Source organism: Hyperolius riggenbachi, chromosome 10 (assembly GCF_040937935.1).
Source record: "Hyperolius riggenbachi isolate aHypRig1 chromosome 10, aHypRig1.pri, whole genome shotgun sequence".
NCBI classification, from domain to species: Eukaryota; Metazoa; Chordata; class Amphibia; order Anura; family Hyperoliidae; genus Hyperolius; species Hyperolius riggenbachi.
Window position 1 is genome coordinate 207,379,787 of NC_090655.1, and position 26,385 is coordinate 207,406,171.

General features: G+C 44.8%; 1 protein-coding gene and 1 pseudogene across 3 annotated transcripts in view; one reads left to right on the plus strand and one right to left on the minus strand.

Moving 5' to 3' along the window:
- Positions 1-15,841, plus strand: part of LOC137534281 (oocyte zinc finger protein XlCOF8.4-like) — a 42,566-nt gene extending 26,725 nt beyond the window's left edge. Inside the window, exons 1-7 of one of the 3 annotated variants that reach the window (XM_068255706.1) lie at positions 3,275-3,408; positions 6,068-6,202; positions 6,654-6,833; positions 6,919-7,042; positions 8,838-8,935; positions 9,036-9,129; positions 11,148-15,841. In XM_068255706.1, the coding sequence (XP_068111807.1) occupies positions 6,107-6,202; positions 6,654-6,833; positions 6,919-7,042; positions 8,838-8,935; positions 9,036-9,129; positions 11,148-12,007 (1,452 nt within the window). In that variant the 5' untranslated portion in view covers positions 3,275-3,408; positions 6,068-6,106 and the 3' untranslated portion in view covers positions 12,008-15,841. Of the gene's footprint in view, positions 1-3,274; positions 3,409-6,067; positions 6,203-6,653; positions 6,834-6,918; positions 7,043-8,837; positions 8,936-9,035; positions 9,130-11,147 lie in introns of those variants that run through there. The other 2 variants (XM_068255707.1, XM_068255708.1) reach the window with 2 other exon arrangements.
- The window catches only part of LOC137534269 (zinc finger protein 721-like), a 377,767-nt pseudogene that overhangs the window by 17,958 nt on the left and 333,424 nt on the right, over positions 1-26,385 (minus strand).

Consider the following 26,385-nt stretch of genomic DNA (forward strand, 5'->3'; position numbering starts at 1 on the left):
TACTTACCAGTGGCTTCCTCCAGCTTGTTCCCGGCAACGTCCCACCACGAAGCTCCGCTCACAGCCCGGTATCCCCGCCAGTACTGAGGTCGACCTCAGGGTCGGCCTCGTACTGCGCCTGCGCGAGCGGTGCTATCACCGCCACGTTGTCCGCGCTGTACTACGCAGGCGCAGTAGTTCTGCGCCTGGGCAGCACAGCGCGGACAACATGGCGGTGATTGACAATGCCGCTCGCGCAGGCGCAGTACGAGGCCGACCCTGAGGTCGACCTCAGTACTGGCGGGGATACCGGGCTGTGAGCGGAGCTGCGTGGTGGGACGTTGCCGGGAACAACCAGGAGGAAGCCACTGGTAAGTAGATCGAGGAGGGGGCCTTACAGCCTGATGATTACTTTAAGTAAGTAAAGCAAGTATTTATCTACTAGTATGTATATATATGTGTGTGGTGTCTTTCTGAGATAGTATGGCTGACAGCTCCTCTTTACCGGCGGGGATACCAGGCCGCAGGCTGCAAGCAGAGCCTCGTCGCGGGACATGTCGCCAGGAACGAGCTGGAGGAAGCCACTGGTAAGTAGATCCGGGAGGGGGCCTTACAGCCTCATGATTCCTTTCACATATGTATTGCACTGTCCAAGTTTTGATTTTAGTAATTTTTCTATAGTAAAAAAGGAGAAAATCCTTCTTAGCATTTCCCATTGTAACTGTGGCTATTTTGAAGCCAATCCTGATGTCATTTCCTCCCTTACTCTCCTCTGCCTGATTGTTTATGCATTGTCCGCCCTCCTCCCAGTCTTCAGGTACTCCCACCCAGCTCTACAATAGAAAGTGCATTGTCTCAGCATGATAAATATTGGCAAATCCAGGACTGTGGAGTCGATACAAAAATCCACCGACTCCGACTCCTCAGTTTAGGATTCCACCGACTCCGACTCCTTGACTCCTCTAATTTGCATATTACAATCTTGTTGATTGAAAGTATGTGACATGAAATTCGTTTCTTAGTTGCCAACGCTTAGGAATTTTAAAAGACAACTGAAGTGAGAAGGATATGTAGACTGCCATATTTATTCCCTTTAGTCATAGACTAAAACTAGTCCTTGGCAAGAGTACTTGTAAAAGGTACAGACCGGGACAAAGAACATCTATCAGGCCCTAGGCAATGTAACTGTGGGAACATGTAAGAGTGATGTGCAGGTACTCTGCAGGGGAATAAGGAGATTCTTCCTCTATTACACATTCTTCATGCACAATCTGAACATGGATCAGGCCCTCAGCATTGTGACTGTGGGTACATGTAAGAGTGATGTGCAGGTACTCTGCAGGAGAATTAGGGGATCTCTCCTGCATTACACATTCTTCATGTACAATCTGAACCAGATTTATGGGTGATAGACAACACCTCTGTGTTCAATGTATACAACATTATCAGTGGATTCCCTGCAGCTCTGTGGGGAGTGCATATGCAGAGTATAGTACTACTGTGTAACAAAGTAAACCTGAGACAGATGAAATTAAAGTTTTATACATACCTGGGGCTTCTTCCAGCCCCCTTCAGGCTAATCAGTCCCTCGCTGTCCTCCTCCGCCACCTGGATCTTCTGCTATGAGTCCAGGTACTTGAGTCATTCTGGCGTAGTACGCATGCACACACTCCGCCGCCGGGAGCATACAACACCTGCGCAGCACTATTGTGCAGCTGCAGAATGCTCCTGGCTGTAGGAGCGGCACATGGCCGGACTGCGCTGACTGGCTGAATTACCGGGACTCATAGTGGAAGATCCAGGTAGTGGAGGAGGACAGCGAGGGACTGATTGGCCTGAAGGGGGCTGGAAAAAGCCCCAGATATGTATAAAACTTTAAAGAGACTCCGTAACAAAAATTGCATCCTGTTTTTTATCATCCTACAAGTTCCAAAAGCTATTCTAATGTGTTCTGGCTTACTGCAGCACTTTCTGCTATCACAGTCTCTGTAATAAATCAATGTATCTTTCCCTTGTCAGACTTGTCAGCCTGTGTCTGGAAGGCTGCCAAGTTCTTCAGTGTTGTGGTTCTGCTATGAATTCCCCCTTCCAGGCCCCTCTATGCACACTGCCTGTGTATTATTTAGATTAGAGCAGCTTCTCTCTTCTCTCTTATCTTTTACAAGCTGGATAAATTGTCCTCTGAGCTGTCTGGGCTTTCACATACTGAGGAATTACAGGCAAGGGCAAAGCTGTTTGCAGGAGAAAAAAGAGCAGCCTGAAACTTCAGTGCATGAGAACTGCAGGGAGAAAGAAACACACAAATGATCTCTTGAGATTCAAAAGGAAGGCTGTATACAGCCTGCTTGTGTATGGTTGTATTTTTTATGTGTGGACATACAGTACATCAACCTACTTCCTGTTTTGGTGGCCATTTTGTTTGTTTATAAACAAAGTTTTTAAAACTGTTTTTAACCACTTTTAATGCGGCGAAGAGCGGCAAAATTGTGACAGAGGGTAATAGGAGATGTCCCCTAACGCACTGGTATGTTTACTTTTGTGCGATTTTAACAATACAGATTCTCTTTAATTTCATCTGTCTCAGGTACCCTTTAATTCGTAGTCACCAAACCAAATTTTAACAACATATCAAATTATTTGATTTCATGAGCAAAGAGAGTGCATACTTTTTTTTATAAATCAGCATCAACGCAGAATTATTTCCATCTCACTGACCATCTCTATTAGTGACACGGCTACACATCAGGCTTTATTCTTACAACATAGATGTTATTTAGTATATATAAGAGATTCCAGTGTACACATCATATATACTGTACAGTCACAATCAGATATGTATATTTGACTTTAAAAATACAGGGACTGCTTTACTGAAGCAGCAGAAGTAAGTGCCCATTTCTTTATAGTGCCCACTAAATTATAAAGTGTCCCATTACAGTTACCTGTCCGTTTCCGTTACTCCATCAGTACCTAATCTTGTATAATACTTCCCATCCCATAAGTGACCTCTTCATTATAACGTCTCCTTCATCATATCTTCCCCCGCGCCCCGCTTCTGCAGAGTTCAAGTAACCGGTAGGCAGAATTTCCAGTCTTCGATCTCAGCTCATGCTGTGGACTCGCATATCACTGTATGATCCGATAGTCAGGTCACATGACACAACAGACTGGGTGCTGCGACGCGGTGCGTATCCATCCGCCACTAATGCTGCAGCCCACCTGTCCTCCAGACTAGTCTGTCACGTGGGTGATGGTCACGTGGCTGTGATGTCACTAAGGTCCTTTGCCCCCTCGGAATTACCATAGTGTGTTCAGATGGAGCGGGCGTAACGGGCGGTTAGAGAAGGAATTTGAACTTGTCCCGACTATTTAGCCTTGTGTAGTATCGTCATATTAGCTGAATACTGGCTGAATTGGGTGGAGTAGAAGGTAATGATTACGATGTATTTTCACTATTATCAATTATATATACCGCATGGTGTGATTTGTAAAGCATCACATACTAATATATTGTAAAAGTTCATGAAGCATACAAAGGTATAGGTACTACTGTTAAAACTATCCCACTCCAGCACCAATTTATGCGCCCCCAAGCATCCCACGGCAACCCTCCAATGCCATACACAGGGTGTGGTGAAATTTTTTTGCAACTTTATCAGATTTTGCAACCGGTTGCATTTATTTATACGTATAGCTATCAGAAAGTGCAACCTAACCATTGACTTTAACCTAACTGTATCAGAAAATGCAACCCAACCAAACCCTACTCTCACACAGAACCCTCCCCTCTTGCTCAACTAATAACCCCCCCTGGAGGGAACAATCCCCCCTCTTCCTCAACTAATACCCCCCCCCAGGGAACACCCCCCCCCCTCTTGCTCAACTAATAACCCCCCCCTGGAGGGAACAATCCCTCTTCTAGCCCAATGGGATCTGTGGTTGCAAAAAATTACAGGCGTGTTAACAGAGAGGAGCCATGCCTACACAGTCATACACTGTCCTCTATGGCAAGTTGCAAAATATGATGGGTAGCAAAATTTTTCACTACAAGGGCTCTCTCCCCTTTTGTCCTTTAGATTTGTGACTTGGAGCTCATTATACATTGTATTCATCATGTTACTTTTAGCACTGTCATTACCAATTCTGTATTTTGTATCAACTTTGTATATTGGTGTACACCATTGTCTGTATTATTATGTACCCCTTGTTCATTTCTTACTTTGTACAGTGCAATGGAATATGTTGGCACTTTATAAATAAATAAAAGATACCCCACAGCACCCCTCCTTCCATATTGTCCTACCCCATAGCACAAAAATCATACGACTCCTCAGCTTATGAAAACTCCAACTCCAGATACCCAAAAATTGCTTCAACTCCAACGCCGACTCCACAGCCCTGGACCTTCCCCACAGCAAGGTAATTGCTTCAGCAGTGCAGGTTGACCCCTTCCTGCAACTTGCCAATTCCTATTATCATGTAGGACTGCCCTCCTCCCCGAAGAGCCCCTCTACTACTGCACTGCAGCCTTCCAGTACCAACTCTCACATTGCCATGCCCTACAGCATCCAAATCACGCATTATCATGCCCCACGGCAGTTAACCCCCACATTACCATACCCCACAGCTATGCAATTACTCCCCTCGTTCCCATGCATCTCACACTTTTTTATTATCCCACACCCCCAAGTAGGGCACTAGTCTAGTTGAGGGGATGCTTTCTGCTCGCAACAATCTGGTTGCGACCACTGGTTTGTAAGAAATCCACACCACCAACTGGATACGTTTGGTAAAGTTAGGCCGCGGACGAGGGCACTGGTGTGCAATTTTATTTTAATTTCTTATAAATTAGTGGATGTGACCAGATTGCCCAGGTTGGTTCAGTCTCCATAATGTTAGTGATTAAAAAAAAAAAAAAAAAAAAGGATGTCCTGCATGTGGAGGAAAGCATCATATGTGTATGGCATCCTCACTGTTGGTTAGTCTATTTTCCTTTAATAATCTCCAGGGGTGCTCCTATGCCTGACATGATGATAAAAAAAATATAAAGGAATTGCATAGTTAATTAAGGCGCGAACACACGCCGTACTTTTGCAAACGACGGTTCCGTCAGACCCTCCCACGGGGCGGTCGTTCTGCCAACAGTTGCACTTGAGTACAAGCTGTCGGCAGACTGATAAGACTGTTTTTGACTGATCTGCTTGGTGGATACTTGTACTCACTTGCAACTGTCAGCAGATTGACTGTCCTGCGGGAGGGTCTGATGGACCCGTTGTTTGCAAAAGTTCGGCGTGTATATGCGCCTTTAGTTTGGTTGAAAAAGAAAAAAAGACAGCTGTCAGTCAACCACACCCAGAAAATGGCAACACACTCGACTGCACCCTTATGTATCCCAGTTGATCCAGAGAAAGACACTAATTAGTACAACTCAGATTAGTAAGAGAAATGAACTGGAACTATGGCTTCAGGAACTATGGCACCTTCTCCTCTTACTACTGGCATCCTGCTCATGTAACTGTCTAGCTGCCTCTCCCAGAAGCCTGTACTGGCACTATATACAATTAAACTCAGTAACTTGCATATAAATGGCATGCACATTTTAAAGCTACAGTGCTGAGAACACACAATACAATTTCCCGTCCAGTGGGAATCGGGTAATTATTTCCGACATGTCCGATCTGTTCCTGATTTAGAAAGGGATCGATTTTACAAAGTTATCATCGGAAAATCATTCCCTTTATCATTCGGGAGCAGTTTGGACATGTACACATGCTACAACTTTGATCGGACAGGAAACTGCATTGCGTGTTCCCAGCATAAGGAACATAGCTAGTGCTGTTTCTTTCATCGTGTGACCCTGGGGCGCCATCAGTCAGAGCAGGAACATTGCTGCACGTTTATAGGTGTGTTCTTCCAAGTCAAAAAGGCATCAGCCTATTATTAGTAGGCCAGTTATTCAATTTGTGACCTGCTGCAAGCAGCAGCCACGTAGGATGAGAATAAACAAGTTTTCTATTGTCTGTAGGCACATTAATTTAATTTACCGGGACTATATATAATAACTCTTTGGCCAAAATGTCCTCATCAGGTGGTTTCTTTATCAGAACCAGTGTGCACTGCTCAAATCATGGCTGACCTTCAAAGGATGAATCAGGACAGAGAGACGATAAGTGAGAAGATATTAAACTTCACCTTGGAGATCATCTACCTGTTGACTGGAGAGGTGAGGAGGATTTTGGGAGGGTCACATGACATGACTGTTACCTCTGGAAATTCAAAATCCATTTGAGTAGAGAAGTGTGATGGATTCTGGGATTGTGACATGATATGAGTCTTATCCCTGGTAACACAGGACAAGTGACGGGATGAAGTATTCTGGGTCTAGCAACTTACATCAATGTTATATCTAGCAATGCAAGGCAGACCTGACTTCAGAAGTAAGGGGAATACTAGGAATGCCACACAATATGAGTCTTATCTCTGGTAAAAGAGACTTATTCTGTAAATACAAGAGCACAAAAAAGGTGAGGAGGATTCTATGGATGCAAACCAAATTAGCAAAAAGCCGTAGTGTTAACATTTTTTTTTTTCAATAAATTGAGAGGGTATCATTGTAAGAAAATACAGTGACAATCCCTCCCTCTATAGTGACATATATGTATCTCAATACACAGGACTACACAATAGTGAAGAATGAGCGTGTGACATCCAGAAGATCCACCTGTTTGCCAAAAAGATGGCTCAGGACTCAGAAATCCCTCCTCAAGCCTTCGCTTCACTCCCTGACAACTGAAAGAAATGAAAAGAAGATTCTGGAAACCACCACCAAGATTATGGAGCTGCTGACAGGGGAGGTGAGTATTGCTGGGAATCATGAGATTTTATTGAGTGACAGGAAAGTATACATCTGAATGGTGACTGTATCATTGTGCATGTCAGGTTCCCATAAGGCGTCAGGATGTGACTGTCTCATTCTCCACGGAGGAGTGGAAGTATGTGGAAGGACACAAGGATCTCTACAAAGAAGTCCTGAAGGAGGAAAAGCCACCCCGCACCTCACTGGGTAAAAAAAAAAAGTCCCTTTTTGTTCAGAACACTGTAGGGTCCATCTAGATCAGGGGTGGGCAAACTCTTTGACTCCACAAAAGGATCTTAACTTTGAGCGAGGGACTGGACCAGCGTAGATTACGCAAACCCCTCTGCTGGTACTTGAAGCCAAATGAACCCCTAGTTTTAGTTTGGCCCCCCGTTCAAGTAGCCAATGAGCTTTGCCCCAGTATAGGTAGCCGGTTGCACCCCCAGTATTGAGTAGCCCCCTCCTGCAGTATAAGTGGCCAGGTGTGTGCCCAGTATTAGCAGACCCCACCTCTGTATAAGTGGTCAGGTGTGCCTTCAGTATTAGCCCCCTCCCCAGTTTAGGTAGTCAGGTTTGCCCCAGTATTAGGTAGCCCTTTCCCCTGTTTAGGTAGTCGGGTGTGTCCCTCAGTATTTGGTAGCCCGTTCTCCAGTCTAGGCAGTCAGGTGTGCCCCAGTATTAAGCAGCCTGTTCTCCAGTTTAGGTAGCCAGGTGTGTCCTAGTATCAGGCAGCCCCTTCCCCAGTTTAGGTAGTCAGGTGTGCCCCAGTATTAGGCAGCCCCTTCCCCAGTTTAGGTAGTCGGGTGTGCCCACCAGTATTAGGCAGCCCCCGTACCAGTTTAGGTAGTCAGGTGTGCTCCAGTATTAGGTAGCCCCTTCCCCCGTACCAGTATTAGGTAGTCAGGTGTGCCCCCCAGTATTAGACAGCCCCTTCCCTAGTTTAGGTAGCCAGGAGTGCCCCAGTATTAGGCAGCCTCTTCCCCTTGTTCAGGTAATCGGGTGTGCCCACCAGTATTAGGCAGCCCCTCCACAGCTTAAGTAGCCAGGTGTGCCCCAGTATTAGGCAGCCTACTCCCAAGTTTAGGTAGCCAACATGCTTGTTTGGTGTCTACGGCTAAAATTATTAAAGGAAGAGGAACAGCAGGACTGCCAGGTAACTGGTATGGTTTAAAAGGAAATCAATATGGCAGCCTCCATAGCCCTCTCGTTAGTTATCCTTCAAATTTCAATTCCGAGTAGCTAAGTACTCATAGATTCTTGGTATGATCACCACTACTCCTTACTGTTTTACGTACTGGCTTGAGCAACAGCCTTAACTAGTACAATATGCAGCTGACCACATACATTGAATTATCTCATAAATGTATTTTCAGTTCAGGCTTGCTGAACTCCAGGTTTCTTAAAGAGACCCTGGGGGGTACTTCGGGAGGGGGAAGCCTCAGGGTCCCAATGAGGCTTCCCCCATCCCTGTAGCTGCAGGCAATCCAGCGCTGGCTCCCCCGAAGCGTCCCGCAATCCTCGCCTGACAAGGCTTGATATATTTACCTTTCCTGGCTCCAGCAGGTGGCGCTGTTGCGGCTCTCAGCATGGAAATAGCTAATCTCTGTCGGGTCCACTCTACTACGCAGGCACAGGAGACTTACGCCTGCGCAGTAAAGCAGACCGACAGGGATCGGCTATTTCCGCCTATCTCCGAGCGGAGAGCCAATACTGCACCTGCGCTGGAGCGGAGAAGGTAAATATTTACATCCCCGCTGTTCGGAGGGGCACAGTGAGACCGCCGTGGGACAGAGGAGGACGGGAAAGCCTCGATAGGATCTGGAGGCTTCCCCCTACTGGAGTACCCTCCAGGGGGAACTTTTTTTTTTTTTTTTTTTTAGTTACAGGTTTTCTTTAACTCCTTATTTACACCTAACTTTTCTTGTCCTCATCAACACTGCACCAAACTGATGTTGCACCAGAATTGTGCCTACTTCATAGTAAGTTATTGTGTTTCCTACAGATGTATCCAGTATGATGAAACATGAGAAATGCCCCAGTCCTCCTCCTGATGTCCAGGATTCCACACAACAAGATCCTGCCATACCTCACCCTAATCAGGTAATGGGCGTAAGGGTCTTATGAAAATATGACTGGGGGCTGAGCTGTGTAGTCCTAATTACTATCAATTCAATGTGTACACCTTTTTCCTGATTTTCAGGATGAAAGTATGATTGATGTGAAAGTCATACCTGATAAGACCCTGTTTGTGCCATGTGATGGGCAGGAAGACATTCCTTCAGAAATTGGCATAGGTGAGTTAACAAAAAACTGAAACATTATGGGCCTGTATCTGCTGCATGCACTTTTACATAATTGAAGCGCATGCAGAATGCCAATCACAAGGGCGCCGTGATTAACATAGCAGTCGCAGTGCACTCCTTATAGTAGCGCGCTCCATTTTCAATCCAATCACAATCCTGGTGCCTGCTGCATTTTTCCTGCGTTTGTGGTTCAATTAAATGAATGGGAGTGCATGAAAATCGCATTGTAAATGCTTTGCAATCTACCATTTGAAGAACTCCCCAAAATAACAGTGAATTGCGTGCTTAACTAGTGAAGATCGCACTGCAATTTTGATTTTTCAGTGTGTACATGCCCTAAATGTATAGAAGGTGCACATATTATCCTTGTTAAAGTGTACCAGAAACGGCATTTAAAAAAAGATTTGCTACTTACCTGGGGCTTCCTTTAGCCCGATAAGCATGTGTGAGTCCCTCGCCGTCCTCCCGCAGGCTGCCGTTCAACCGCAGTCAGCCCCAGTAACTGGCTTGGTCGTGTCAGTCGTGGCCTCCTGCGCAGGAGGCAATGACTGACACGTGCATGCGCAGGAGGCAATGACTGACACGTGCATGCGCAGGAGGCAATGACTGACACGTGCATGCGCAGGAGGCCACGACTGACATGACTGAGCCTGTTGCCAGGGCTGAACGGCAGCCTGCGGGAGGACGGTGAGGGACTCGGACGTGCTTATAGGGCTGGAGGAAGCCCCGGGTAAGTAGCAAATCTTTTTTTTTTTTTTTTTTTTTTTTTTTTTTTTTTAAATGCAGTCTCTGGTTTCCTTTTAAGATGCAAAACACTTTATTCCATAGATAAGTACTGTATAAAAATACATCCACTATAATGATAGTAGTAGATGCTTAAGCTGCGTACGGCATAAGCAATTTTTTGTTTCAGCTGAAAGTTTTTACAGTGTGCCCCAACATCCCTGGCCTCCCTTTCAGCACTTGGCTGAGGAAATTCCTTGGCAGAGTCTATTGTTCTTCCTGTAGAAGGGAGCCTCCCATTCGCCCCGTTTCCCCCCCCCCCCCCCTTTCACTAGAATAGAGCATATTGTTTGACCAGGAGATGAGCCGCGTGTGTACATATATTGGGTATATACTATCCCTAAAATGATCAGTAACAACACAAATGTAACTGCATGTGTAGCTGTAATCTTTTGGCCATGCAAACCTGTGTAAGGGCTCTGCTACATGTTACCCGGGTCTTATGGAGAAAAAAAAATGAACTTTCTGCCATGCTATCAGTGTAGTAACACTTGGGCCTGTTTTTGATGTTATGCACAGATAGAGTTTTAATAAATCCAGCCACCAGTATTATGCAAATCGAGGTTATCTGGACAGGTGTTAATAACTTGCACCACAATTCTTTTCCATCCATGCCATTATGTACTTAGCAGCTGTCTCTCCTACTTCTATAAAGAACTCTGGGCTTGATGATGTGATCCCTCCAATAGATAATGCCTTATGGAGTAGCCCAGTTTGCCTAATCATAAACACAGCCCTGGTGGCCTTCATATTTTTTTCTTACTTTTGGGGTTCCTTTTACCTCGTAGTGTCTATCATGTAACGTGTACCTGAGGCAGGGTAAAATTTTTAAACAAGAAAAAAGACCCTTAAGGAGGGAAAGTATCATGTTCCCCAGCAGTTGCAAGCTACTGTGCAGGCATGGAGTGTGGCTATACTCGCACAGGTGCAGCACTGCCACACTCATGCATGAAGAGGAGAGCGGGTGGGATCTTCAAGAGGGACCCGGGCAGTGGCGGTGGTCCCCAGGAGGACGTGGGAAGCTTCTTGAGCATCTTTTTAAATATATAATTTTTTTTTCTCGATATGTTTGCCTTGGGTTCTCTTCAACCAGTAATCCCCCCCCCCCCCCCCTTTTAGAGTCCATGCTGCTCCTCCCCCTGTGCTGTGCACGGCATGGACTCAGCATTTGAGCATTGCTGTATTTCATATCTCCATGCTAAAACTTAATTTCCTATTCGCTGCAGATGGTCGATACAGAAGTTACAGCACGGAAGAAAATCTTACGTCTGTAGATGGTGAAACAGCAGACTATGCTGGAGAAGAGCCTATTACCCGAGAATCCCATCCGGTACATCTTAGTGCTGATCCATCATCTGGTCCCTCTACTCGTCGGGTTGGTCGTCTTGTCCACGCCTCTACTGTCACCCATCGTAATATGCTCACAAGTTCCAGACAATGTAAAGTGAAAGTGGAACCCATAGAAGAGCCAATAGTACAACAGAAAAGCCAAACTACAGAGAAGCCCTATTCATGTTCAGAGTGTGGGAAAAGTTATAGCCAGAAACCACTGCTCAACAGACACCAAAAAACTCACACTGGGGAACGGGGTTATTCATGTTCAGAATGTGGAAAGAGTTTCTCCCAGGGCCACTATCTCATGTTACACCAGAGAATCCACACGGGTGAAAAGCCATTTACATGTTCAGAATGTGGGAAATGTTTCTTCCGTAATGACCATCTGATAAGACACAGGAGAGTCCACACTGGCGAGAAGCCCTATACCTGCTCTGTTTGTGGAAAATCGTTCAGCGTTAGATTTTGTCTGACTGAACACGAGAGGATTCACACTGGTGAACGTCCGTATTCCTGTTTGGACTGCGGGAGGAACTTCACCAGCAAGTCCAATCTGGTTAGCCACCAGAAAACCCACAGTGGTGTCAACATGTATCCTTGTCCTGTATGTGGGGAATCCTTCACTAGTAGAGAACGTCTGGTCGTTCATAGGAGAGTCCACACCGGGGAACAGCTATATCAGTGTCCTGACTGTGGGAGACAGTTTGCCAAGAAAAAATCTGTGATGTCTCACCTTTGTTCCCATAGGTGACGAGACCACTGTCTGGATTTAGTACAGTGTGTGAATAAGAATTCAGCCTTCTTTCATGTGTCCATGTTATCACATAGACTAAATAAGGGCTCTCTCCCTCTTGTGTTTTTACCTCTGTCCAGTTGAGCAGGCAGATTGAATCTGGCATATTATCATTCCCATGAACTTTGCCTTAGTGTGTAGTTTACCTACCCCACTGCTGCCTATCGTGGTAATCTCAGCTTATTTTTATGGAACTGATTTTTTTTTAGACTCAGAAAGGACGAACGCAGTACTTCCTCTTCCTGTGCTGTGTGACCGGTCACCTAAGCAGGGATCCCCATGTACACTCACCTAAAAGATTATTAGGAACACCTGTTCAATTTCTCATTAATGCAGTTATCTAATCAACCAATCACATGGCAGTTGCTTCAATGCATTGGTCCTGGTCAAGACAATCTCCTGAACTCCAAATTGAATGTCAGAATAGGAAAGAAAGGTGATAACCTCCCTAGCGTTCTGGACGAGCTGAGCTCGTCCAGAGACGCTAGAGGGCACCGCTCAGGCCCCGCTGGGCCGATTCGAATAATTTCTTTTTTTTTAACGCAGCAAGCACTTTACTTGCTGCGTGTCCTACCCGATCGCCGCCGATCCGCCGCTACCCGACGCGAAAGAGGGCCCCCCCGCGGACCTTGTGTGCAGCCTGGCCAATCGCCACCAGGCTGCACTTTGGGGTGGATCGGGAGTCCCTGTGACGTCACTCCGTTGGTCGCCATGGCGACGGGGAAAGCCCTCAAGGAAATCCCGTTTAGAACGGGATTTCCTTATGGGCGTGATCGCCGGCGGCGATCGGAAGGGTTGGAGGAAAAGAGCTGCAAGGGGAGAATCATGTAGCTAGGCTAGCTAGATGATATAAAACAAAAATCGGGCGAAAAAATCGGCCGCGGGAATCGGAGCACCCAGCAGGTTAAGCAATTTTGAGTGTGGCATGGTTGTTGGTGCCAGATGGGCCGGTCTGAGTACTTCACAGTGTACCAGTTCCCAGTTAGTGGGATTCTCACGCACAACCATTGCTAGGGTTTACAAAGAATGGTGTGAAAAGGGAAAAACATCCAGTATGTGGCAGTCCTGTGGGCGAAAATGCCTTGTTGATGCTAGAGGTTAGAGGAGAATGGGCCGACTGATTCAAGCTGATAGAAGAGCAACGTTAACTGAAATAACCACTCGTTACAACTGAGGTATGCAGCAAACCATTTGTGAAGCCACAACATGCACAACCTTGAGGCGGATGTGCTACAACAGTAGAAGACCCCACCGGGTAACACTCAACTCTTCTACAAATAGGAAAAAGAGGCTACAATTTGCACGAGCTCACCAAAATTGGACAGTTGCAGACTTTAAAAATGTTGCTTGGTCTGATAAGTCTTGATAGAGTCAGAATTTGGCGTAAACAGAATGAGAACATGGATCCATCATGCCTTGTTACCACTGTGCGGGCTGGTGGTGGTGTAATTGTGTGGGGGATGTTTTCTTGGCACACATTAGGCCCCTTAGGGCCAATTGAGCATTGTTTAAATGCCACGGGCTACCTGAGCATTGTGTCTGACCATATCCATCCCTTCATGACCACCATGTACCCATCCTCTGATGGCTACTTCCTGCAGGATAATGCACCATGTCACAAAGCTCAAATCATTTCAAATTGGTTTCTTGAACATGACAATGAGTTCACTGTACTAAATGGACTAAAATGGCCCCCACAGTCACCAGATCTCAACCCAATAGAGCATCTTTGGGATGTGATGGAACGGGAGCTTCGTGCCCTGGATGTGCATCCCACAAATCTCCATCAACTGCAAGATGCTATCCTATCAATATGGGCCAACATTTCTAAAGAGTGCTTTCAGCACCTTATTGAATCAATGCCATGTATAATTAAGGCAGTTCTGAAGGCGAAAGAGTGTCAAACACCGTATTAGTATGGTGTTCCTAATAATCCTTTAGCTGTGTGTGTATACAGCACCCCTAAAATCTCCAAAAAATAAAAAGTTTGGTACATACCTTGGAGTCATTGGAGTAATTTTTTCATGGCTGTGGATGGGTGCATCCAATATGGCCATGCATGGGTAAGGTCTGTGCATGCCCAGTTGAATGAAGCACTTGTGTATATGAGTCCCTTCACTCTCTTGGGCTTGTGCGGACTTCAGTCGTGTATGCCTAGTCAGGATGTGCTTGTCCACGCCTTAAGAGCGTAGCCAGAAGAAGAGGGACACCCCGCACTAGAACATTTGGATGTAAGATCATACAGGAAGCCTCTGGAATATCCAGTATTTACTAAGTATTTTACTTTGTATTTTTAGCACGTTTCAGGGGCACTTTAAAGGGAACCAGAAGCTAAAGGTATGTGTAGGCTGCCATATTTATTTCCTTTTAAACAATACCAGTTGCCGGAAAGTCCTGCTGATCATTGTGGCATCAGCATTGTCTGAAACAAGCATGCAGCTAATCTTGTCAAATTTTTGTCAGAAACACCTGATCTGCATGCTTGGTCAGGGTCTATGGCTGAGGGCACTTTCACTCGTGGTGTGGTGCCATTTGTGTGCAGGCATAAGGGCCTAGTACAGTGCATTACACCGCACCATGACCTAAATTTTGCTCCCTAAAGCAGACTGCACTGACAGGGAAATCGCTGTGACCTCACTCCCAGAACGTCTAAGCTAGTGACATCAGAAAGCGCCTAAGTCATGTGTACACAGACAGGAAATGCATCACGTGATTTTAGCCATATGCATACCCCTACTGTGAGCTATTTTAGACTTCCATTTTGTTGTGTACCGTACGCACTGCTCGCTAATGCATTGCAAGCTGCGGCGGGGTAGAGTACCGCGATGCAAGGCCACACGAAGTATGAAAGGGGCCTAAAAGTATTAGAGGATCAGCAGGACTGCCAGGCAACTGGTATTAATGAAATGTCATGCTTACAAAAATGCCCAATATATCCCTGCACTGGTAGTTTTTCTTTACAATGTAAAAGCATAAACCCGTATACATTTAGCTTAGTGAATAAAAACAGACGAAAGATTATATTTTAAGATCAAAAGAATGCACATATCGACATGTTCAAATACACTTCATTGGTTAAAGCTCTGGTTAAGGTACTTTTTTTTTTTGACATTTTATAGAAGTGCAGTTATGAATAAAGTCCATTGAAAGGTAATTACAAAAACTGAAATCCAAACTTCAGGAAGTTGTCAGAGGCTGCTGGAACTGCTGTGTAAAGAGTGGCACCCTCTTCTCCATCCCAGGAAACACATATTGTCTCCTCAAGGCGTATGAGAGAATTGGCCACCGGGAGACTTGGGCGCAGGATACAGCCGGCAAGGCTTATCCTGCTACTGCGCAAGTTCACGGCGAAGCTAAATACTATTCCCTCTCTAGGTCCACATGGATAGTGGGGAATTAAATAATTCGGCTTCCAGCAATTTCTGGAGGCCGAATTATAGTGTTTTAAGTAACTTCAGCTCCATCTTCTGACGGCGCTGAAGTTACTCTCTGTGCGCGGCGCTATAGCTGTAATTCCTATCAGGGCTGCGGAGTCGGGGCAATTTTGGGTGCCTGGAGTCGGAGTCGGGAAAAAATGCACCGACTTCGACTCCTAATGAATTTAAACTAATTAAAAAAAAAATATGATAAAATGTTCTATTTCTCAGATAATAGTCATCAAAAATAATGTGTATATATACAGTAATAGCTGTGCTTAGTCCACAAAAATGAAAGAAACCAATCAAAATAAGTTACTTGTGCTGCTTCAATAAAGCAGTCGCCGTATTTTTAAGGTCAGATATACACATCTGATTGTGACTGTATATATGATGTGTACACAGAAATTTCTTATATATACTAAATAACATCTATGCTGTAAGTATAAAGCCTGATGTGTAGCTGTGTCACTAATAGAGATGGTCAATGAGATGGAAATAATTCTGCGTTGATTCTGATTTATGCAAATGTTACTCTCTCTGCTCATGAAATCAAATAATTTGATATGTTGTTAAAATTTGGTTTGGTGACTACGAATTAAATGGTACCTGAGATGGATGAAAAGAAAAGTTTTATACATACCTGGGGCTTCTTCCAGCCCCCTTCAGGCTAATCAGTCTCTCGCTGTCCTCCTCCGCTACCTGGATCTTTTGCTATGAGTCCCGGTAATTCAGCCAGTCAGTGCTGTCCGGCCACGTGCAGCTCCTACATCCAGGAGCGTTCTGCACCTGCGCAATAGTGGTGCTCAGGTGTAGTACGCTCCCAGTGGCGGAGTGTGTGCATGCGCACTACGCCAGACTGGCTCAAGTACCTGAACTCATAGCAAAAGATCCAGGTGGCGGAGGAGGACAGCGAGGGACTGATTAGCCTGAAGGGGGCTGGAGGAAGCCCCAGGTAGGTATACAACTTTAATTTCATCTGTCTCAGGTTTACTTTGTAACACAGTAGTACTATACTCTATATATGCACTCTCCACAGAGCTGCAGAGAATCCACTGAGAATGTTGTGCACATTGAACACAGAGGTGTTGTCTATCACCCATAAACCTGGTTCAGATTGTACATGAAGAATGTGTAATAGAGGAAGAATCCTCTTATTCCCCTGCAGAGTACCTGCACATCACTCTTACATGTACCCACACTTACATTGCCTAGGGCCTGATAGATGTTCTTTGTTCTGGTCTGTACCTTTTACAAGTACTCTTACCAAGGACTAGTTTTAGTCTATGACTAAAGGGAATAAATATGGCAGTCTCCATATCCCTCTCACTTCAGTTGCCTTTTAAAATTCCTAAGCGTTGGCAGTTAAGAGACAAATTTTATGTTACATACTTTCAATCAACAAGATTGTAATATGCAAATTAGAGGAGTCGGAGTCGGTGGAATCCTAAACTGAGGAGTCGGAGGAATTTTGTACCGACTCCACAGCCCTGATTTCTATTACGGTCTATGGTAGCGCCGACTGCGCCCAAGTCTCCTGCGCTGGATTGGCAGTGTTCGGGAAACGCCTGACTGTCCCCTCAAGTCATGTTGCAATTACCTTACAAGAGTGTAGGGCTAACTGTGGTCTCTGCCACGACCATGCCTACTTAGTTAGTCTTACCCATAGGTTGTGTCAGTAAGTCATGGCGTGTGGTGGGCATCCAACGTGGGCCTTCCATATATGAAATATTCCAACTTACTGATGTACCATGTAACTTGGCATACTGCTAGGATGAATGCAGGGAATTGGAGAAAAAAAGGTAAAGCTGGTGAAAGAGATGCACATTTTGTCTTCTATGCAGTTTACCCCAATCAAAATTGTCAGGATTCCTGCTGAATGTAATTGCAGTTATAAAAATAGCCTTGACCACTTGCTTTATACAGAACCGTATACCTTAAAATACCAATCAGAAATGTTTATCAGAAGAAATTGCTCAGAAAAGTCCTGACCTCACAGAAATTAGGCTGTAAAGGCTAAAATCAAGGAGAAGCCTAAAGCGAGTATTAAGCCCTGTACACCAGGGCTGTGAAGTCGCATCAATTTTGGGTACTTGGAGTCGGAGGTTTCAGTAAAGTGAGGAGTCGGATGATGTTTAAACCAAATCCATAGCTTTTGTAAAACTTAGATGTCGGAGCAATTTTGGGTACCTGGAGTTGGAGTCGGTGGTTTCATAAACTGAGGAGTCTGAAGATTTTTGTACCGACTCCACAGCCCTGCTGTACACGCTAGATAGTTTCTTGGCCCAGGTGTCTGGTTAGGGCCATCTCTGCAAAGAACCTAGTGTGTGTGTTTACAGCTTACCTGATCCCGCTAGATCAGGGGTGTCAAACTCAAATACAAAGTGGGCTGAAATTGTGTTCTAGGACCTAGCGTCCGGCCAACCTCAATGTCTAGTGATCACTTTCCTTCCTATACAATTCCCTAGTGTTTAGTGCTTTCCACCTACCTCACCCATATTGTTTCTTGGTGTTCTAGAGCCTAGGTTCTAGTGTTGTCCGGATCATGAACGATTCGGATCTTTGATCCGAATCTCTATTGTGAGTCGAATCATCCGAATAATCAAAATGAGTGATTCGGATCGTAAAAGGGGGGGGCAGGAGCGACACGCCCCCTCTCAGCGGGCAGCGGGGTCCTGGAAGCAGAGCAGAGATGGATCGCTCTGTTGGAGGGGAGCCAGGGACAGGTAGATGAGAGAGAGGGGACATGGGTGCCACTGCCACATATGTGTAGAGCACACATACTGGCTATAATGTGCTGCTCATTATAGGCTGTCTGTTCCGTAGTTGTGCACAGTGAACAAATTGGAAGCTTTTGGCTCAGCACAGCTCAGTAACTTTGCAAGCACTGTGATTGCAGGGCAATATGATCCTCCTGCGCTACTCTAAACAGCTGCACTTGACTTATGGGAATGCTTTGGGGAATGTTTTCTTTCACTGTGCGACTTTTGCATTCAAAGTACACAGATGCACATATAGGTGAAATATATATGTAAAGCATATGATTGCAGCATGTGGGTATTGTGTGCAAACAAACATTTCTGCTCTCTGCTCGTCCCTCCTCCCTTCTCTGTCCACTCCCTGCCCTCTGTCCATCTTCTCCCCTTCTCTGTGTGTCCACCCTCCTCCCCTTCTCCTGTCCTGCTAGTCATTTCACCCCCGAATGCTTCCCTTGTAAAATTATCCGAGATTCGGATCAAAGATCTGTATCTTTTCAATGATCCGATTTGAATCATCCGGATCATTAAAAAGATCCGAACTTCGCATCTCTACTAGCTTCTCAACGTGTGGTACACATAACCCAGGGGGTACTTCTGATGGTTCCAGGGGGTACTCAGGCTTGATATACTTAACCAAGAATAACAAATGTAAAGTTTTACAAAATAATACATCTTATTTAAACAACATCAAATTAGTATTTTAGCTAATTAAAAGCAATGGTAAATGCTTGGGAATTGTTTAGAACCAATTATCATATACTACGATTAAATATATATTTGTCAAGGGGTACTTGTGATAATGTTTACTATGCTATGGGGTACTGGGTGAGTACAGGGTTTTAAAAGGGGTACATACCAATAAAATGTTGAGAAACACTGTTCTAGAGCTTCACCTCCAATATAGCTTTCCTGGAGGTATAGAGTGGGCCAAAGTGGGGAACCCACTTGAGGGCCAAATTTAATGGCTCCAAGGGCCAGAGTTTGACATGTATGTCTGAGATGCATCGGAGCATTGCTTTCTACTCAAGCCCCTTGCTCTGTGACAATTCACCGCCCTACCCTCAGCGCTCCTCAGCAACAGAACTCATCACTAGCCTGCTGACTAGCAAAGCACATGCACACAACTTGGCCCTGAACTTGTCACCTGAGGGATTGAGTTCTGGGGGAATAGTCCTCATGTCTATACGAGGCCTTAGAGACGAACTCTGGCTCCAGCCATGTTTTAATTTCAACATTAATCAGTCTCCCTCTGAACCATTTTTTTTTTCTTAAATACAATGATCTTATTATTTAATCAAATATATTAAATACTGTAAAGACATATGTGCAGCTACACAGTCTACACTGCTTTGCCAAGAGCATCATTGCCCTCTGCTGATCAATGCCTGGTGCTTTTGAACATGTGGAATGAGTGATCATTTGAATTTGGGATGTTTTGTGCAGTTTCAAGAATTTCCAAAGATACAGAACATGCAGACACATCCATATTAAATCATTTACTGATGAATAATGTGTTGTCTGCTTTTAAATTCGGACGTATGTGCTGAAATAAATAATTTTCCACTGTGGTGACTCATCCACCAGCTTGTTTGCCACAAACAGGAAATTAATATCACCAACCATTCCCATTTTATTAAGGTGTATCCATATGAATGGTCCACCCTGTACATGTTTGTGGTATGAAACTCCACATTTTCTCTTTGCTCTAAAAGATTTACTGCATAAAGCCTTCTACCACAAAAACAAATTGTAGCAGAACAACATTCAAACGGTTAAACACAACACTTTGTTCTTCAGTGGAACGCTCCTTGCTTCAGTGGGCAGCTTCTTGCCACATCCAAATAGGTGATAACATTATCTTTTGTTTACATTACTTTGTCAGATACATTTAGTTAGCAAACTAAGTTAGCAAACTTTCTAAACTGAGCTGAGAAGCAGAATGAGCTAAGTGATCACTATAGATTTTAATATATAAATACAGCAGCTATGCAATAAAAAGCAGTGGCAGTTTTCAGATAAGATAATCTGTACTTCAGGAATTTGTAATTTATAGACAGGCAATTTTGTGCACAAAAGCAAATATAACTGTATGGGTAATCAAAAGTAGAAAAACACATTGTCTGTTTTCTCCCACTTTAAAAAGAACCTGTAAGGAAAATTGGTACTTACCTCAGTAAAGGGAAGCTTCTGGATAATCCGGAGGCTTCCCCGTCCCCCTCGTTGTTACAGCAATGGGATCTCCTGCATCTTTATGGCAAGGCTTAACTCATCCTTGATGTCACCTCTGTGCTCAGTCCTCCATTGTACATTCCAGCTTCCAATACTTCACAGCCAAAAGCAGGAAGTAGCTGAAAAGCTGGAGGGCAGTCTCAAGCCACAGTCCGCTGTGCTAAAAATGTGTGTTTTGTTCCCATTCATTATTTGGGGACATAGGTACTGGTGGATGCACAGTCTACCTCCAACAGGAATATTAAGAGAAGGCCTTTCATTTTCAACCCTGCTCTACATTCATTTTCACTACTGAGCCCGTACTATTTAGAGAGTGTTTACTTGGTGAATCGCAACTTACTCTCTCATCCCCATTTGTTTATTATAGTTACATTAAAAATGGAATGAGGATCCATGCCCTCAAGGACTAGAAATGGATGCCTCTGGTCAAACCAGACAAGTCTGCATCATTGACATTCATTCAAACCTACAGCTGACCTCTCATGGTACTTCTACCTGGTAATTCTTGTGTTCCGTCGTCCAGATCTCCTACTACTACTACCTGCAACTAGAGATGGCCCGAACCTCCGATTTTCGGTTTGCGAACTTCGCGAAAGTTTGGTTTGCGCAAACTTTCGCAAACCGCAATAGAGTTCAATGGGGAGGCGAACTTTGAAAACTAGAAACATTTATACTGGCCACAAAAGTGATGCAAAAGATTTTTCAAGGGGTCTAACACCTGGAGGGGAGCATGGCGGAGTGGGAAAAATCAGGATTTGATGCACAGCAGCGTTTTAAGGGCAGACATCACATTTTATTGCTAAATTGGAGGCCTAAAGTGCTTTAAAACATTTGCATGTATATACATTAATCAAGTAGTGTATTTAGTGTACTGCTTCACACTGAGACTAAACTCACTGTGTAACGCACCGCAAACAGCTGTTTGTGTAGCGACGGCCGTGCTGGACTGGTGCGCACCATGGCCAGAGTGCAGGCGATGGCGGTTTTCAAGCCCATATGGTCGGGCTGAGGTAGCTGAATGACAGATCAACAGTGACTGAGGGTCCAGCTGATCGAATTTGGTCTGTCCACAATGAAGCAACGACCTTATTATCTATCTTCTTGGGTCAGGTGTGTTCCCCAACCCACTCATATAGCTGGCAGTCATTGCTTCATTTTTTTTTTTTAAAGTATAATTTTTATTCACATTTTTGCATATAAACAAAGAGACAATTGTGCCTGCCAACCATGGCGGCACCTAAACAAAACAATAACATCAACATGACCATTTTCCATTTCAGAGTAAGTGCATAAAATACATTATCACTCCATCCAATAGCTGTAGAGTAGAAGAAAGTGTCTACTCTATGTAAGTAGAGGGTGGCGTGGCTCGAGTGCATCTCCCCGCAACCTCCCAGGGGTTTTTTGTTATACAGCAGTATTTAATCATCTAACTTTAGCTTGTAGTATGAGGTCCAACAAGACCACATTTTCTTAAATTTTTTGGGGCATTTTCTCTTAAGGTATATGGGTTTGATAATAGCTAGTTCTTTATGTACATACGAGGACCAGTCCTTTTTACTAGGTGCTAGAGTTTGCTTCCAACCATCTTCCTGGCATATGCAACACGGGACCTATATGCCTGCATTTTATGAGTGGAGAGCATGTTTTTAGCCATATATCCCAGCAATAGCTGCTCTGGGTTTGGGTCAAAAGCAATTCCAAACACTTTTTGAAGTTCTGCGTGTATCTGACCAATAAGAACAGACTCGTGGGCAAAGCCACACTATGTGAAAAAAATCTGCAGCTGGTTGCTGGCATCTACCACATCTTCCCGAGGCAGCAGGGTCTATTTTGCATAATTTGGCTGGTGAGATGTAGCTCCTATGCAAAAATTTAAGGGCAATGAGGCGGTCCCTTGCTGCTACGCCTGTTGTGACAAAATATCCTAGAATGCTATTCCATGTTTCCAATGTCAGGTCAGGAATGTCAGACTGCCATGCCAAGAACAATTTATTTATTTTAGCTTGTCCCCTGGAGGGAAACGTTTTGTATATAACAGAGACAACATGCTCCAGATCCCTTTTTATAATTTCCCCCTCAGTGGTATGGGCTTGCACCAGCAGCGTTCTGTTTCCCCTGAAGAATTGTGCCTTGAAGGCATGTTGTAGCTGTAAGTATCTGAAGTACATACTATGAGGAATACCGTTATCCCTTCTGAGGGAGGTGAAGGGTTTAATCTGATGGCCATCTGTAATGTCCTTTAACTTATAAATCCCGTGGTCTGCCCAGGCCTTGGGGTCTGGCACCGTCAGAAATTCACGTAATGATGGGTTCATCCACAATGGGGTATGAGGGGAGATCTGTCCAGGCTGCTGGGAGATTTTATTTATTTTTTCCCATATTCTAACCGTTGCCAACATGTTTGGAGTGGCTTTAGGAATTTGCTTACTTCCTCTAAAAGGCAAACTGGAAAGGGCTAAGAAAGATCCCATTATCTCTGCTTCCAAAGCAGTCGCTGGGTTAGTTGGGGACTGCTCGAACCACCACCGAATGGTGACTGCGGCTGACGCCCAGTAATATTGCTCAAAATCTGGTAACCCAATACCTCCACTATTCTGGTCTCGCTGCAAAGTGGATAGTGCTATACGTGGGTTCTTGGGGTACCGCAACAAGGATGTGACCGCTTTGTTGATATTGTGGAAGTATTTGGCTGGAATATATACAGGGCTGTTCCTGAAATAATACAGAAATTTGGGAAGCATATTCATTTTGATAGCATTTGCGCGACCAAGCAGAGACAATGGGAGCGTCCGCCATGCTTTGCATTTTTGCTGGAGTTTAGACTGGATCGGATCTAGGTTAAGTTTATAGTAGTCATTAATATTTCTGGTGACCTTGATACCTAAGTACGTGAATTCTGTGACCCACTGGAGTGGAGTGGGAGCTGGGTGTGCTGGTATTCGCCCATCTAGCGGTAGGATAGTGGATTTGTCCCAGTTTACCTTGAATCCTGAGAATGTGCCATATTTCTCTATAATCTCCAGGGCGCCGACCAGTGAAGGGCCGGAGTCCGAGAGATACAAAAGAAGGTCATCAGCATATAATGAAAGTTTCTCCACCCTGGTCCCATATGTGAGGCCCCCCACTGATGCACTAGCTCGTAGAAGTATGGCAAGTGGTTCCACGACCATAGCAAATAGGGTGGGTGAAAGTGGGCATCCCTGTCGCGTACCCCTAGAGAGGAGAAAGGGATCTGATACGGAGTGGCCCGTGCGTACTCTGGCCCTCGGCGTGGTGTAAAGGGTCCTAAGCCTTTACAAATTAATATCTGTCCCCTTCCCAGGAATGAATCCTGATTGGTCAGGGTGTATGAGTTTTGTAATTAGCATATTTAACCGGACAGATAATATTTTTGCCAGTATTTTATAGTCTTGATTTAGCAATGAGATGGGCCTGTAAGACTTGCAATGGGTAGGGTCCCTTCCCTTTTTTGGAAGAACAGTGATAAAGCCTCACACATGGAACCAGGAAGATCACCACTCTCCAGGATATGTTTAAATGTCCTCTGCAGATATGGGATTATGTCTTTGCTGTATTTTTTATAGAATTCGGCTGGTAGCCCGTCAGCCCCCGGGGCTTTAGAATTAGGCAGGCCCTTAACCACCCTGGCGTTCTATTGCTATCGCCAGGGCGGCTGCGGGAGGGTTTTTACTTAATTAAAAAAAAACTATTTCATGCAGCCAACTGAAAGTTGGCTGCATGAAAGCCCACTAGAGGGCGCTCCGGAGGCGTTCTTCCGATCGCCTCCGGCAAGCATAAGTAACAAGGAAGGCTGCAATGAGCAGCCTTCCTTGTTTGGCTTTCCTCGTCGCCATGGCGACGAGCGGAGTGACGTCATGGACGTCAGCCGACGTCCTGACGTCTGCCGCCTCCGATCCAGCCCTTAGCGCTGGCCGGAACTATTTGTTCCGGCTGCGCAGGGCTCAGGCGGCTGGGGGGACCCTCTTTCGCCGCTGCTCGCGGCGGCGATCAGGCAGCACACGCGGCTGGCAAAGTGCCGGCTGCGTGTGCTGCTTTTTATTTCATCCAAATCGGCCCAGCAGGGCCTGAGCGGCACCCTCTGGCGGTGATGGACGAGCTGAGCTCGTCCATACCGCTAAGGTGGTTAATAACATCACGTATCTCCTCTCCGGTGATGTCTGCCTCCAGGAAAACTCTGTCATCGGCAGACAACACCGGGAAGGGAATCTTTCCCAAAAACTCCTCCAGTTGGGTCGCCGTGTAATTTGTGTCTGATGTATATAGAGTTTGATAGTAATGCAAAAATTCCTCATTGATGTCCCCAGGTAAGGTCAGTATATCACCAGTGGGTGCTTTAATGGCCCCAATATGATATATTTGCTTCTCTTCCCCTATTAGATAGGCCAAGAGCTTTTCTGTTCTGTCTCCCTGCTCATATATTCTGAGACGGCGTGCTGACTCAACCCTTGATGAAGCTATTAATTGTCTGTTTGATAAGTGGGCCAGCGCCGCTTGCCAATCATCGTATGAACTTTTGGACTTGAGGTTGAGAAACGCTTTTTCTGCTGTTTCAGCAGCTTGTTCTGCATTAAATAAGGTGACTCTATCCTGAAACCGGGCTTCTGATATTATTTTTATATAGTTTCCTCTGGTGACTGCTTTGTAAGCATCCCATACCACTGAGGGGGCAGCGGAGAAATTGTTGAAGCGTCAGTACTCCATTAGAGGCTGCTGCATGCTGAGTGTCACAAAATCATGATTGATCCACCCTGGGGAAAGCTTCCAAAGGGGTCTAGGTATAGCTGCTGATAACAATAGAGTGGTTTCCAACGGAGCATGATCAGAGATGCCTCTGGGCAACAGTTTAGTATGACCCATCTGCATGGCGATAGAGGGAGAAGCCAATAATAAGTCAATTCTTGACAATGCATGATAGGATGTGGAGTGACATGTGTATCCTGGTTGGTTGGGGTTATGCATCTTCCATACATCCAATAGATTGTAAGATTGCACCCAGTTGTGCAACAGTAAGTTGTCCCTAGGATTGGGTGTCATCCTATCCGTAGAGGGGGAGAGAACCATATTGAAATCACCGCTAAGTAGTATTTTAGCCACTGAGAATTTAGCTACTTTACTCATGATTTCATTAAGCAGGGACAAATTTGCCGAAGGTGGATTGTACAGTCCCACCAATACTATTTCATCTGTATATATGCGGGCATGAATTATTATATATCTGCCCAGATCATCTATATGGAGGTGGATCAGCTGAAAGGGAACTGTTTTATGCAGGGCTGTGGAGTCGGTCCAAAAATCCACCGACTCCGACTCCTCAGTTTAGGATTCCTCCGACTCCACGACTCAGACTCCTCTAATTTGCATATTACAATTTTGTTGATTAAAAGTATGTAATATGAAATTCGTCTCTTAACTGCCAACGCTTAGGAATTTTACAAGACAACTGAAGTGAGAAGGATTATTATTATTATTATTGATTTATAAAGCGCCAACATATTCCGTGGCGCTGTACAAAGTAAGAAACAAACATGGGGTACATAATAATACAGACAATGGTGTACACCAATATACAAGATACATAATTAGTGACAAAATACAAAGAATGATACAAAATACAAATTATAGAATTGGTAATGACAGTGATAAAATTAACATGATGAATAAAATGTATAATGGTTACCAAGACACAAAAGGGGGATATGTAGACTACTATATTTATTCCCTTTAGACTAAAACTAGTCCTTGGTAAGAGTACTTGTAAAAGGTACAACCGGAACAAAGAACATCTATCAAGTGTGGGTGCATGTAAGAATGATGTGCAGGTACTCTGCAGGGGAATAAGGAGATTGTAAACAGACAACACCTCTGTGTTCAATGTGCACAGCATTCTCAGTGGATTCCCTGCAGCTCT